This window comes from Pteropus medius, unplaced genomic scaffold (assembly GCF_902729225.1).
Source record: "Pteropus medius unplaced genomic scaffold, Ma_sr-lr_union100, whole genome shotgun sequence".
NCBI classification, from domain to species: Eukaryota; Metazoa; Chordata; class Mammalia; order Chiroptera; family Pteropodidae; genus Pteropus; species Pteropus medius.
In genome coordinates, this window is record NW_024344378.1 from 17010737 (window position 1) to 17026698 (window position 15962).

The window sequence follows — 15962 nt, forward strand, 5'->3', positions numbered from 1 at the left end:
CAATGTTCTAAGGGGTGTACATCTAAGAGATATTACACTGATTTGCTGAAGGTGGGGTGAGAGTGATAGATGGAGAGGTAAAGAGAGGGGTAGATCATTCTACATAAGAAAAGCTATGCTAACTGGGAAAGAGGGTGTGTGTATGTGGTGTGGGGAGGAGTCTGGAAAGGAATGCACAGAGGACAATAAACCTCTGGGACTGAAAGCCCATGGGACGAGAAGGAAAAGGAAAAACTACTATGATGCTCAGGACTTTGTGGAGACAGATATGACGAAGGAATTTTAGAAAGACTTGCTATGTGCTGTTTGAAGCAATGCTTCTTTGCAATCCCCTTCAAGAAAAATGCTCAGTTAAAAGCTAGGTTGTTCTGAAAGGCTTTCAGCGTTGCATTTGGATCATACTGCTTAAATGTGACACTCTGCTGAGAGTGGGGAAAACACAATCAAGTTCCTCTTTGGGTTACCTAGGCCACTGGTCCAAGAAAACAATCCTAGGTATTAAAGAAATATGCATAAAATATTAATGAAACTGATATTATTAAAAAATTTGAAATTTTTCAATGTCCAATAAAAATAAAACACAATAATAAAGTATGCCTCTTTATAGAATAAAGTGTTGCATAGGCAATTAAAAGCGATTGTTATAAAGATTCTATAATAACATAAAAATTGTTATAATAGAACATTAAGAGAAGAGACAGAGTATACAATTTAACATGTAAAATGTTTAGCCTACATACAAAAGAGCACATGCATGCAAACAGAGGCTAGGAAAAAATAAGAACAATGAAAGATTGGAAAGGAAAGAGTGCAACAAAAGGACTTTTAGTCTGTTCTCTTTTTCTATTCCACCCCTTTCTCCTTTAAAAGACATTTCCCTAGGACCTCCTGTCGACACACATCAGGAGGAACATGCTTTGTTCTTCCATCTTCCCAATCTCCCTCATGGCCTTTTTGAAAGAGCAGAAAAAAAGACGCTGGCACAATTGTCCTGGACATGAACAATTAGTAAGCTGACCTTGAGTGAGTGCAGGAGACCTAGAGCTCATCCTAACTATCCATGTGTACCAGCCACTCTTCAGTCTGCAACCAGGCCCACAACAGCTTCAAAGAGCAGCCCTCAAGGACGCTGTCCCTATAGCCCCTGAAGTAGGCTGACCTAGAACTTCTATTACATCTGTTAACGTCTTCAAGGATTTCTTACTCTCAAGACCAGTCCATGTTACAATCCAAACATCCCAGAAAAGGGGTAAGAATTTAAGTCCCTTACACCTTAGAGTGCGTTACTTTATCAGAACACTCTCCTGAAGCGATGGCAAGGAAGAGAAACAAAAGGACCCTGATATTTCAAGAGTGAGAGAATAATTAAGGAAGACACGTTGGCAATATTCTCTCTCACGATACCATACAAATGAATGCCATCAGAGACCAGAGGCACTTAGATGCCAGTCGAGTTACACATAGAACTCAGCAAGGCTTAAGATGCCCAAGAACTCACTGAAAAAGATTCCTGAAGAGGGTGAACACCTAGGGAGGGCGAGAGGCCACACAGGCAAAGCTGTGAACCACAATAAACATTCACGTTGGATGTGCAAGAAAACAATTTTTCCACTGCACAATGTGCATGCTTGTTAAATATCTTCTAGTGGAAGAGTGAAAATACTATTCATTTGCAACTCTGTAGGAGATAAAACATTAAAAAAACGAAAACAAAAATGAAAAAAAACAAAACAAAACAAAACATGCTTTTTCCCCGTGATAGCTCTGCTCAAGGGATTTTGTTTGCACAGTCATTCCACTCCTGTGTTCTCCAAACAAATTATCATTGCTGAAGCAGTTGGGCTGATGAATGGGGTAAGTAAGACAGGCCTGATGACCCATCTGTTGACCAGGTATCAGATGAGTGAAAGGCTCACACATATAAAGGAGGAGTTTTCTTGTCAGTCAATCCTATGCTGTGGGCATGTGTTTGATGGCCGAGTTATTCTATAGTGTAAGATTTCTAGGTGAACTTGCTTGATGAAGTTAGACCACCTAAAATTCATAAAGAAATTTTTATCTCTAAATGAAGATTTTATAATTGAGACTAATGAATATTATGCCCCATGTTCTGCCTAACCCATGGTACTGTGGGGCACTAAGAGGGAAATGGATAAAAATGATAGCCCCTTATGATTTCCAATGCATTTTCACAGCCATTACAATGATTGTCACTGTAGATGAGAGAGTAAGTATGAGGCATGCGTGTGGTCAATTCTTTCTCCTGTACCCTTGATGGAAATCACTTCTGGATTGCAGTGTTGTTCTTCCTATGAGTCCCCTCCAGATCACTACTTTCCATCCCTTGAAGGTGGTATGGGAGAAGAAACTTTATATTTATGAAAGATCTATCTGTAGACATGTGCAAATCTCCAAATTACACATAACTTGGACAATATTACTTATAAAACGCATGTTCACACTATTTGTCTACATACCACAAGGCAAAAGTCTTTTTAACATCATCTTTCATTTCAATGTCTTGTTTTTGGCATAACTGCTCTCCCCCCAGTAATTCCTCCCTGTTTCCAGTACCACTTCACTCTGCACCGTCCCTCTCAAAGAAGTAGTTAAAGGATTTTTGCCGTTAATTACTTTTTGTTTGTTTAACTACTTCATAAGAATTATGACTTAAAGAATAGAGAAATATAAAGCTAGGTTGAGATGCGGATTCCTGGAAGTAAATTAGACCCATTCAATTGTTACCGAGTGTCATAGACACACAGTCTCACCATGCACAGTATTCAAATTTGCATCCCAGAAAAATGACAAATCGCTTATGTGTCATAGTCTTCAGAACTGCTAATAGATATAGTACTTAGAAACTTATAACTTAAAATTATACATTTTAAATGGATAAATGAAATTTCAAATGTCCAATTGATCATAACTGGTCCTTTTAAGGACATTATGAAATTGACAAGTAAAATATTGTTCCCATTGTATAGATGACGAAACCACAGTTTAAAGAGTCTCTGTCTCAGCCAAAGCTGTGTTACATCCAGAGAAATGCACATTTTGTCTTTTCTCTAAGAAGTGCCTACTGGATATTTCCATTTCTAACCCATATAGGCCATGTCTTTTCAACATAAGTAGTTTAGAGCTTTTGACAGCCTTGGATTCTGTCATTGGGAAAAAAAGGTCTATATAAAAAGTCGCTCTTCTTCTGCGAGTCTTATGACACCTAAAAGAATAATCGTGGCAATTATACATCAGAAACACAGAAGTGATAATTACACAAATGAAATTTTCAGCTACCACTTGGCTAGCCAGCATGGGCAATAACTTTTATAATTCCCCATGGGGGTATATATGAAAGGAGCACAGAGTGTTGGAGAGATGAAACACAATTATCAGGACCTAGGGATTTATTCTTTCTGCTACACAAAGAAAGGGGGAGGGTGACAGCAGCTGGAACAGCCTCTGCTTGCTCTTTGCAAAGATAGAAAAACACTGCTCCTCATCCACTTAATTTTCTTCAGAAACGATAACAAGACTTATCCAGTCTATTGTACTTTACTTTTCCATTGACATGACTTCCTAGTTAGCTAACTGCCTCAAGAGTTTGTTCCAGGAATAGCAGACAGCTTTTTTTTCTTTTTGAGGGACCTCTGAATGCCAGCACAGTGGGAAACTGGTCCATATTAGCTGAGCCAGGGCTGTAGTTATATAGCTGGTATGTCAGAAAAACAAATATTTTCTTTTTCTGCTTTAGTCTATTGAAAAATCTGAATAGTTTCAAATACAGACCAAGTATTAATTGCAATAATAGTTACAGACCAAGTAATAAAGGTAAAATAATTGGGGACAGTTAAGCATTGAGTCAAGAGAAATGCTCCCAATGCCCTTTGCCCTCCCAGTCCTCTGAACTGTATGTAAAACACAGTTGGATTTCACAATATGCTTGGGAAATCATAATTTTTAATTTTGGACATAGTGTGTGGGGACAGAGGGTACTGGGTAAAGCCACTGCTCCCACAGATGTTGGTGTGGATGTGTACATGTACGAGGTACTTGTCACCACCACCTCCCTGACACATGCATGCACACACCACACCCACCCCTACCCTGTGTGGGGCATAAGCGGCCATCTCATGGCTTTTTAAGGAAATTGTATTAAAGTATTCAAAAAGAGATATGGAATAGGTACTACTTTCAAAACTTGAAAATTTTGTTTTTGTTTTATATTAAGCATATAATTAAGTATATTATGCTTTGGTGTATGCTTCCTATCCTGTATTCCATTGACCTCTACCTCTACTGAAATGAAAGCAAGATACAAGTGAGAAGCATTTCCTGTTATAGCAGGAGGTAAATTTATGCCAGACCAAGCTTACCATGTGACAAACAAGGTAAAAATAGCATGCATATATAAAGGAATACAGATTAATAAAAACACTTTCTGATTGGGGGGAGGGCCAAATTTCCATTTGCAACATGCATTCACTCTTCTAAAAGGTTTTTTTCAAAATGTGCTCCACAGAAGTTGTTCCAAAGGATTTATCTGATATGACAAGAGAAAAGGCTTCTGTAGTAAATTAAGGATAGGAACTGGTGACTTAAAGTTCTGAAGGCTTTTTCACTCAGGATTTCCCTAGACTCTTTAATACCCCAACGTGAATCCTGTCTTCTTGAGGGCAGAGTTAGGTAATCGGTACTTAAAATTAGTTGACCATGGAAACACTTATGAAAGGAGAGGCATTTTGTGGAACTAGTGTTCTTGAGTACATTTAGGAAATACTGCTTTGTTAGAATAGGTACATAAAATATATAGGTTTTTAAAAAGAAGGGAGATTAGTATATAGCTAAGACACCTGGCTATGATTTTCTCATGGAGCTCTCCAGCCAAGTGCTTCCTAAACTATAATGTGCACATTAATCACAGGGATCATACTTGCTCCTGATCAATAAGTCTTGCCTAAGATTCTGCATTTCTTACGAATTCCCAGATGATACTGATGCTGCTGGTCCACAAAACACACTTTGAATAGCAAAGGGCTAGCACACATGTGCCTTCAAGTGATAAAGGTGTCCAGGGATTGTCTAGAGGGCTAAGCTGTCTGATAATTCTTTACCCAAGAGGGAGGTAGGGCTGCGGATGGGGCTTACCAGTAAAACCTGTTGGGGGTGATACGTTCATGCATGAGTTGCCACCGTCTCCCAAAGTCCATGGAGCTGTAGAGCTGCAAAACAATGAAGCAAGGAGAGTGTAAGCATCGAAGGGGACTTTCAACATGAATCCTTGGGTCTTCCCCCTGGAGAAGAACATCCCAATACACCAGAGTGCCTCACACACCCAAGCCAGTGTCTGTTTCATCCAGATAAAAATACATGAATATGCCCATGCTTTGCTTATCATCGTGCCTTCTGGCAACAAGTAGGTGCTTCATATACATACTATCAACTGGTGTTTATGAGCTGAGTATAAATCCATTTGTAATATCATCCATCATTCTCTCCTCAAAGTCCGTGAAAGTCTTTAGCTACACCTAAAACAATTCAGCAACATTTATTTAAAAAGCATTAATTGGGCAATTCCTACATGTAAGGCACTCTGGTGGGTATCAAGATAAGACAGAAGTAGATTCTGTGCTCAGAGGGAAAATGGGACATATATGTAAAAATGCTCATCAACCTGTGATATCTGAGACAATATTAAATGCAAAATATCGGACTCTCAGTTTCAACTCTTATTGTGCCTATATATAATCTAGTTGAAATGGACTCTTCAATGTCACTAAAAATATCAGGTTCATTTATAATCTCATGTCTTCGCATGATGGCAAAGATAAGGCCACTCTTATGCCTAAGCAAAAAATCACCCATCTACTCAGGGCCAGCACGAGTGTGCCTTCCTTTTCAAAGCCTGTTCTGACCACTTCAGCCCATTCATCTTCCTTCTTTTTCAATTCCCTGTACTCATTATTTGTTTCCATTCAGCACTTATCATAGTTATAAATGGTTATGTGTTTTAGATTTGTCTTTATTATTTAGTTGTTTTTATATACCTTGAATACATATAAAGTGTTCATCAAATATCTGGTGCATAAATCAATCATTAAAACAGGCAGGTAAGGATGGAGAGCAACTCATGGTATGAGAAAAAAATTCCAGAAGAGCCCCAGAACTTTGGAAAAATAAAAGAGAACCCTTGGCATGGCCAATAGAGTCAGATTCTACAGCCCTTTATTTTATGGATATGGAGACTGCTCCCTTTGTAACACATAAAAAAAAGGCCAGCATTCCTAGAGAGACTAGCCAGGAGTACGGGGTTTATTTTCAGTTGAATGTCTGGAAGTACACTGATATCTGAATCTGATAATGAAATAACAACAACAACAACAACAACAACAACAATTCAACCACATTGCTCTTTCACATCCATTTGAGCCTTACAGACACTAAAAGGAAGGCAGGACAGTAATTACTAACTCAAACGCCTGCTCTCAAGCATTTCTGATCCACTGAAGCAGAGTTAACCTCTCACTATGTGGTGTCAGCACTATTTTTACTGTCTGCCTCTGAGAAGCTGCCCGCACTAAGACATTACTGGTTGGCATGCCTCTCCTCCATTAGACTGTGAGTCAAAGAGCAAAGGGATCATGCCTTATTCACCTTTATGTACCAGCGGTTACACACTGCCTGGCACATAACAAATGAACACACAAGCCTGTTTCGCAGCTAATGAAACTCAATCTTGGAGAAGTTAAGTTTTGGTTTAAAAAAATTAGGATGTAATTTTTCTGATATCTAGCTCATGTCTTCTTGCCATAGAATGATGGTATATAGTTTATAATGAAGATTCCATTATGTTTATGCTGCTCTCACAAACTTTTACAGGTAGAGGAATTAAGAAAGACAGAAGCATATGGCCCTAAAGTTTATAGAAATGGAGTCAGGTGAAGTATTTTCCTGTAATCACATCCCTAACAGGTGTTTACCTATGGATAGGGACGTGCTGTCCAGTATACCACAGGTAACTTTGCTATCTGTTAAGTTCTAAGTTCATAATCTCCCAATCCATACAAAAATAATTTTTGAAAGAACTTTTAGTGATTTCAAAGAAGCTTTGAGGGGCTTGAAACGTTTTGGCCCATTTCAATTTAATTCAGCAAATATTTATTAAACACTGGTACTATAAGCTACATAAAAAAATCTTTATTGTCCATCAAATGACAGAAGTGTGCATGTGTGTGATATTACTACATATACTGTCTTTTGATACTCAAAATAGCCAATAATTTAGTTAAGAAGATATATTTGCATTTCTATTTTATAGATTAAGATACTGACACTTGGTTCTACAAAGTTACGGCAGCAACTATACAGAAAACTAGGATGTTGATCCTGATTTAGCTGATGGCAAGTTTATATAATACCACACCAGCTCTCTACCAACTCTCACCATATTTATCCAAACTGGGCTTTCTCTCCACGAGTAAGTACTAACTACACTCTGTGTCCAACTCTACACACGGGAAAAATAGGCTTCACTATTCCCCATCGCTCTTAGTCCCTTTCTTTATTTACCAGCTCAGTGACTAAAACAATACTAGCTCTACACCGTCAAATTACAGGGCACACAGGACCACATCTAATTCTTCAAGCAGCAAAAAGGGTAACTGCTGACCATCAAAAACATGTACAGATACACCACAGAAAAGGAGAAAGTGGGGCAAAGACTAAAGCTCTAGAAGTTGAGAAATAGGTAAAATTAACAGGGGTAGAAACGGATCACTGAGGCTTCCTGGGAAAATGTGTTTAGTTAGTCTTTTAGAGATAGGTGGTGTGGGCAGAGAGATGATAGAGATAGATTTTACCAGGTGGAGGAGGTAATCAGAACAAAGCTGTCAATATGGTCAGGGCCTTGAGTGTGGCTTGTGGGGGAGCTTTTCAGAGGAAGGAGGTTTGTGATTACTGGCCAAAAGGAGGTGGAGCTTGCTTGTCCATTTGTCTGGTTTTTTTTTTTTTCCTATCCATCCGTCCACCTATTTGTGGATGTTTCTATATCTACCTGTCTGTGCATTTATATTAGGGTAGGGAGGAAGGAAGGAGAGGTTTTATAAGGACCAGACCATCCCATTGAGAAGTACATACTCATATATTTTATTGCAAGGACTGACATGCCCATGCAGGTTTTTAAGAAATGGATCATTCTCCTTTCCATGGCAGGTATCTGAGGGACAGATGCTCAGACTTAAGACAGATGTTCCCCAATATAATATAGAAGAGACTTCGCTTAAAGCCTTTCTATAACCCAGCAATATCAGACTTTGTCACCCCTCATTCCAATCATAGCAAACAGAGCCCTGAATGTCTTCAACTAAAACCCAGCATGATTGTGTCTTTCTCTGCTGCAAACTCTAGAGACAGGCCAGGGAAAAATCTACATGGGCCACAATGACACTGCAGGACTCACAATCCTCCAGAGAAATGATCAGTCCTTCTGTCATGGAGGATCCTGGTAGTGGCAGAAAGCCAGCCACTACGGCTCCCGCTAGAGCCGACCCTTGGGAGAAGCACGGCTCCTCTCATCTCATGCTCTCCCTAACAGAGAAAGAACAAGAGATCAGCTGCTGATCTCCTCATCCAAGCCTGTTCCACCTCCTTCCTCCCTTGTCTCTGGTTTTGCTTTTTCAGCTCTTCAGTTTGACTGATGGGAGAAAAATTAAATTGAATTCTCTGCCTGCAGGCTGATTCAGATGAACAGAAAGAGCAGGCTCCTATTCATTAAGGGCCTCGGGTTTGCTACCTTGTCTCTCAATCTACAGTAAACTGCTGAGTCTGAAACAAATTTTATTCTACCAGAAACTGGATCTCTGCAGCCTTGCCAGTCATTCATTTGCTCATCCTTTTCTTCATTCATTCACTCATTCATTCACTAAAAGGTATCAAGCAACTACTGTGCTTTAAGCCCTGATCTAAGTACTGGGCTTACAAAGGTTAAACATGCCACGAACGGTGGAGGACAGAAATTTAGACAATTACACTGCCTTGCAATATATGTCATAATATTAATACCAGTCATCTGTGCAATGGTAAGATCACAGACAATTGGTACTTCCTTCTTTTAGTTATCTGGATTTCTAAAATTATTGTGAACATGTATTACTTTAGTAATTATTAAAGCTTTAACACTCAAATAGAAATAAAGCACATAGGCAGCCATTCACTAGTAAGCGTTAGAATAGTACTGAATGATCTGGAAATGTTCATATTTATTTAAAATATATTACAAAACATGCAAACATTGACATCAACTTTATTCAAAGTAGTATTGCAAAAGCTTGAAACATATTTGAAGGAACTATGCCGAAATATTAGCAGGGGTTATCTCTGAATTGTGGAATTCTCAATAATTTTTCTATTTTTTAAAGAATCTATCATTTTCGGATTTCTTTACAATGGATATATATTATATTTTGCTAATAATACAAGTCTGTATTTTTTAAACTTACACTTTTATAATAATTTTCTAATTATAATGCATATATTTATCTCTCAGACTAACCTTTTAAAAGGCCAAGGTTTAAAATTTTGTATTTCTCACAAGGAAACTGGAATTAGAGAAGGCAGTCTGGGATTTTCCACAAAATGGTATCCCACAGAGTTATTGTGGATAGCGGTGACTCCTTCCTTGGACAGGCAGTGGTGTTTATACAGTTCCGTTCCGCAAGTCTTCAGCCCAATGTGTTTCATGAAACAGTAAAATAAAGTGTATTTTCCAAACGGTACACATCTTTACAGACATTTCTTGCTTATGCAGAGTTACACGTACAAGACCATGTCCTCCTCCACATTCCGCCTCATGACACTCCCTCCTTGCATGGATGTCACTCCTGGAGTTTTACCAGTCAGCAATCCAGATCCAATCCTTTCCCTCTCCGCTATCTGTCATGGTCTCATATCTCTTAACGAGCATGTATTCGGTAGCAACACACACAGAGCCCTAAATGAATCATCGGAACAGCTGGAAAATATGAAAGAACACACGCTTTTCCTTATCGATTTAGTTATTAGTTCCCTAATTACATCAGCCTGCCAGGGAAAAGCATCTGATAGCTAAAGAACTAAAGAGGCAATTTAATCAATGTAACAGTATTCCACGGGCGGAACAACAAGTTGTATCTGAAGAGCTTAAGTTCAAAGAAGAATGTGATTGCACTGAAAGGTTAGGGGTTGAATTGGGTCCCCCTCTCCCGCCCCAAAAAAATATGTTGAATTCCTAATCCCCAGTGTTTCAGAATGACTTTATTTGGAAACAAGGCATTTGTAGAGATAAAGTTAAAATGAGGTCAGGGTGGGCCCTAATCCAATATGACTGATATCCGCATAAGGAGAAATTTGGAGACACAGACAGGCACAGTGGGAAGGCCATGTGAAAACAGAGGATTGGAGTGATGTATCCACAAGCCAAGGGATACTAGAAAATCATCAAAAGCTACAAAGAAGTGAAGCACTCCCCTACAGGTTTCAGAGGGAGCATGATCTTGCCAACACATTGATTTTGGACTTCTAGCCTCTGGAATTGTGGGACAACAAATTTCTTCTGGTCTAAGTCACCCAGTTTGTGGTATGTTGTTACAACAGTCCTAGGAAATTAATACAAGCATCTTACACCTAGCACCAGAAATAATAATGACAGATCTTGCTATATTTCTCTGTTGTTTTCTTGTCTCCACTCCTAGGCATTTAGTTTTAAGAAATCTGGTTTAGGGCCAGATTGTTGAATCTGTGGTTAAAAGCCAAACTCTCATTTGCCAGTATTTCTTTGTCCTGTGAATTTTCTCTACAACCCTAGGGACATTTTTTTAAGAATAAATGTAAATTCTTACTAACCATATGGCAGCAATGAGATATAATCAGAAAAGGCAACAAAATATACTATTTTATAGCAACTTTTGGTGTTCAGGCCAGATTCCCTAGAGCCATCAGATCTCCCATGTAGAGGGAAAATGGTTTGGAATTAATTCATATAAAAGCTGTCCCCTGTAGGCAAATTCAAACCTAAGGTGTATCTGTTTGTTTTCCTCAAAACCTATGGAGTTTAGGTAGCATTCTACTGAATTCTGGTGATAATGATTTTTGTCTTTCAAATAAAATGAGGCTGGTTTTTGTTCAAAATCAGGTCTCTGCACCTATTTCTTCGGTAGCTGCAGAGAGAGGGGAGAGCGTGGCTGAGTTCCATGGGGCTGCAGGGAGAATCACTTGGGCTCTGGAAAGATCTGTGGTGAGCAGGAAAGAAAGCAGGGTCACAGCTACGAAGAGTCCTTTCCAACATGTGCCTCTGGTTCCTTCCTCAGATATTCTCCAAAGATCTCCTCTCTCGATAACCAGTGGGGACAATCCTTCCCAATGTCCCTCTAAGTTCTGGGTACATAAAAGCTTCTGTCCTCAGCATCCATTTTTCTTTGCCCTTGGAAGATATGAGGCATCTGTACCATAAAGATGTTTATTTTAAAAGACCTAGTTGTGCTATCCTATTGTAGAAGGCAACATTTTTATTTCCCTTCTAGATTTCTAGCCATATTGGTTTTTACCTGTCTCACATGGCTTACATCATTCATTTGAACAAATACCGATCAAACGTCTATTAAGAACCAAGAGCTGTTACATGGTTTTGGAAACACCAATGAACAAAACAGATAAAAAGCCTCTGCCCTCAGGAGTCTCACATTCTGGTGGCGATTAAGAACTCAAATGCCCTCAAGTCCATAGTGTGAATCTGTGAGGGAGGTGTAAGAAAAAGAGTAAAATTAGTTGTATTCTTTAGACATGGATTCATTGTGCTGGTTCTAACACACAAAGGATGTTTCTTTGCTTATCCTGGATTTTCCCCATTTTTATTGAAACATTTAGCACTCTACAGCTATCTCTTGTTTTCCTGCTTTTGAGAGAGAGACGAGTTCAAAAATGTTTCAATTTCCTTTCAGCTCGAAGGAAAACACTGTGCAAGTGTAATAATGCTTGGCAGATGACATTTCATCACAGTGCTCGAGAGAAGCAGGGAATCCAGAGGCCTCACGCTCCATCTAAAAATGGGCTTAGCTCTTCCTTAGCTGAACAAGAGAGCTGGTCCACTGTGGTCAGGCTTTATGTTTCCAAAGAAATTTGAAATTTTAGAATTTTTACTGGGAAATCTCCACATTTTTCTTTTCTTTTTGCAAAAATTTAAAACATTATGCAGGGTAAATAAGCCATATCTTGATCCAGATGGTCAGATGCTGCCTGAAGGCCACCAATTTGTGGCCTGACTCTTAGAGCATACATACAATTGTGTGAAGAGGAGGGTGGAAATCTTTGACTTAGAAGTAGGATTGCCAGAAACAGCAAATAAAAATACAGACTTCCCAGGTAATTAGAATTCCAGATGAAAAATATTTGTCATGTGTAAGTATGTCTCACATAACACTAGGGATATGCTTTTATTTTTTTAAATGTTATTATTTTTTAAAATTTACCTGAAATTCACATCATCTGGGTATCCTGAGTTTTATCTGGCAACCCTACCTTGAAATCTCTCCCATTTCATTTCTAAGAGTCTGGATCACAAGACACACCCCCTTGTACCACGCTTCTTTATTCTTTGACATTGGAATCACCAAGTAAATAAAAATATGTCAAAATTATTGTAAATACATCCCGTAGTTAATTAACTCAAATTATTTCACTCGACGTATTTAGCATTAAATGAGCATCTAGCATGTACTAGGCTTAGTGCCAGGTGTGATGATACAAAGATAAATAACACAAGATTCCCTGATCTCCAAAAACTCAAAACCTAGATGGAAAGACAGACATGTCAGCAGGCAAGTGCTGCAGAACACAAGGCCTGTGCCAGAAGAGGTAGAGGAGTGATGGGAGAACTCAAAGGAAGGAGTGGTCAGTTCTGCTGGGTTGGGCACTGGGCCACGAACTGAGTCATAATGGATGAGTAGAAACTGGCCTGAAGGATAAAGTTCTCCCAACACACTGCAGCTAACAAAGGTGAAAAATTCTAGTCATTAGGGAAGATGTTGGAAATAAAACAGAAACATTATCTCATCTTCCAACAAAAGTACAATTCTCTTGGCCCTGGATCAGTGTACATTGGTCCAACTGCCACATCTGAGAAAAGAAAGTGCAGGGACAGAGAAGGATCCAAATAAGGTCATCTAAAGGATTCAAGAGGAAAGGGAGGCAACAACTCCGTGAGAGAATGGATGTGAGGATAAGATAAAGACTTAAAGACGGGTTATGAGGGCAAAGGCTGTGGAAGCAGAGAAGTGCAGGGAGACACAAGAACTTTCAAAACAAGAACTATTAAAAGAAAATGCACTGAACTATTGTCTGTGTCTCTGAGTTTTATTTGCTTGCTTTGTTTGTTGCTTTCAGAGGGAAAGTGGCAGGGGGTGTAGTTAAGGGGAAAGGGAGTCAGATATATGGTGAGAGAAGGAGATTTGACTTTGGGTGATGAATGCACCACGCAATATACAGATGATGTATGATAAAATATTACACTTGAAACGTGTATAATTTTTATTAATCAATGTCACCCCAATAAATTTCATTTACAAAGTAAATTCATAAAATTCACAACTATAAGAAATTGGTGAGAAAGGCACAGAATATCCTATAAACGATATCAAACATGGTTTAAGACTCAATGCTTCTCAGTTTTTCATCAAAATAAATCCAACGACCAGAGGGAATAAAACATCTCACTAGGAAAGTGGGGTTTGATTTTAAGCAGTCTGACATAAGGGTAAATATTTTCAAGTCTCTAATTCTCTCTGTAAAATTCCATGGATATTTTGTAGCCTGCTCTATGAATAACTGTGCTTAGAATAAAAGATAAGTTGCTTCACAAATCTTCAAGTGAAGTGGACCCTCCAGAAAGAGACTCCATATCTGTTAAACTCCTTCACCACTTCTCCCCACCCAGGGGTGCATTTCTGAGCTCCAGTTTGAAGAAGAGGGAGAAGTGACACCAAGAATGCCTGATATATAATTAGGGACTGGTTGTTATTGATGGAAGTAACTCATTTAACTGACTCAACTATGTTTTGTGTAGGGTGACTACAAGGGGATTTGGTGCCTATGACAATTGGAATCCTGGATTTGATATGAGGAAACACACTATGAGCAGGGTTTTTATTTAAGTCTCCTTAATTATCAGGAACAAGGGGAAGGGAAATGTAGTTTTGGCTACATGTATGTTTGGATTAGCAAAGCCTTCTATCTCCCAAGTCCTACTCTGCTAGAGGTGCTGGTGCCTCCGAAGGCCCATTTGAGAACCCATGCACTGATGGTGCTTGTTCCCACATTCTCTAATGCCCACACTACAGCATAGAGTGCTTTCCTCTACTTGGGCATATAGAAACTGGCTCAAAATGATACTGATGTCTGCACTCCATCAACAGAGTGACACCATGCTCATTTCCCACTGGACTTTTCATTTAGTTTTCTCTCTGTCTCCCTTATTTTCCAAGTTCCAAAGCCACACTGGCCTTTTTTTGGCTTCTCAAATATGCCATGAACTCTCAGTCTCGGGGTTTTTGCGCATTCTGTCCCCTCTACCTAAAATACCCTCTTCCCTCTCCACACTTCTCTTTTCCCATTCATGTATTACACTCCTACTCATACATCAGGTATCAGCAGAAATAACACTTCCTAAAGAAAGTCCTCTTGGGTCACCTCATACCCCAGATAACTACCTGTTATTTGCTCTCATGGCTCTCCATTCTCTTATTCCATTCATCAAAGTATGAAATTATGTATTAGTGCGATTATATAATCTATGTCTGTCTTCCATTCTAAGTAGTGAGAATCACTAGTTTAATATTCCCAAGTGGTTAACACGATGCCAGGTATAGGAGAATAGATGCTCAATAAATATTTGCTCAATGAATAGTGAATAGTCCTCTTTAAGTCTTTAAAGCTCTACTACTTCCACGTGTAAGGCTCCCTTCTCTTCCTAAATTTGTAGAGATTCTACCTTTCTTTCAATATTTATTCAAACTGTCTCCCTTCTGAAGCCATTCTTGGACACAGCCAAAAGAGAAAGATTACAACAGGAAAACTGAAGAACTACTTTTAAAAGCAAATTCATAATACTCATTACCATAAGAAGTTAGTAAGAATGAAAGTGTGTCCTATAAGTAGATCTCACTTCTCATATTTAACACCCAGCATCCAACCAGATTTTCCTAACAAATTTCTCTAATAAGTTCTCAAATTGTTTTTATTTAATTCATCCAAACATCGATCTATTCATTTGTTCAGTTAAGCATCAAAATTTCAGGTGATCTCTTCAAATAGAATAGAAGATCCTGGGTAAAAGGCATCCATCTTAAATCTTGATCCCCCCATAGACACTGCCACTGGGCTTTCCAACAACACAGAATCAGAGGACAATAAACTTCTGTAGGTGACAATGGCCTTAGAGATAATCTGGACAATTCTTTTTACCCATGGAGAATTCCTTTTATACTCAGAAAACCTAAGTGACTTGCCTAGTGTCACACAGCTAGTTAGTTGCGGAGCTGAATTCAAACCCAGGGTCCCGACTCCCACCTCAATGCTCTTTTTACTGTATGGAACAGTTCTTTTTTGTTAACTGCTTGATTTTAAAAGAAAGATGAGTTAATATAACTTCATGAGAATAATATCTCATTTGGGTATGCCACACGTGAATGACACCATACCTTGAATTTATCTAGCATTTTTATTTACAAATCAGTTTCAAAACTCATTTTATCCTATTTTATATGGAAGAGTATTTTCTGAGCTAACAGTCACATAAAACAATCTTACAATTTATACAGTGTTTACCAAAATCCATTCTTTTGTCTCCACGGTCCTATCCTCTTAACCATTTTCCATTGCAATCAGATTCTATTCATTTTTATACATTATGATTCAGAAACATCTCACATTAAGCA

The 15962-nt window shown here is 38.7% G+C and overlaps 1 protein-coding gene across 1 annotated transcript in view; it reads right to left on the reverse strand.

The window, feature by feature from the left end:
* The window catches only part of SORCS3 (sortilin related VPS10 domain containing receptor 3), a 520917-nt gene that overhangs the window by 178248 nt on the left and 326707 nt on the right, over window positions 1-15962 (reverse strand). The window contains exon 5 of the mRNA XM_039871263.1: window positions 5149-5222. Within this exon, the coding sequence (XP_039727197.1) occupies window positions 5149-5222 (74 nt within the window). The remainder of the gene's footprint in view (window positions 1-5148; window positions 5223-15962) is intronic.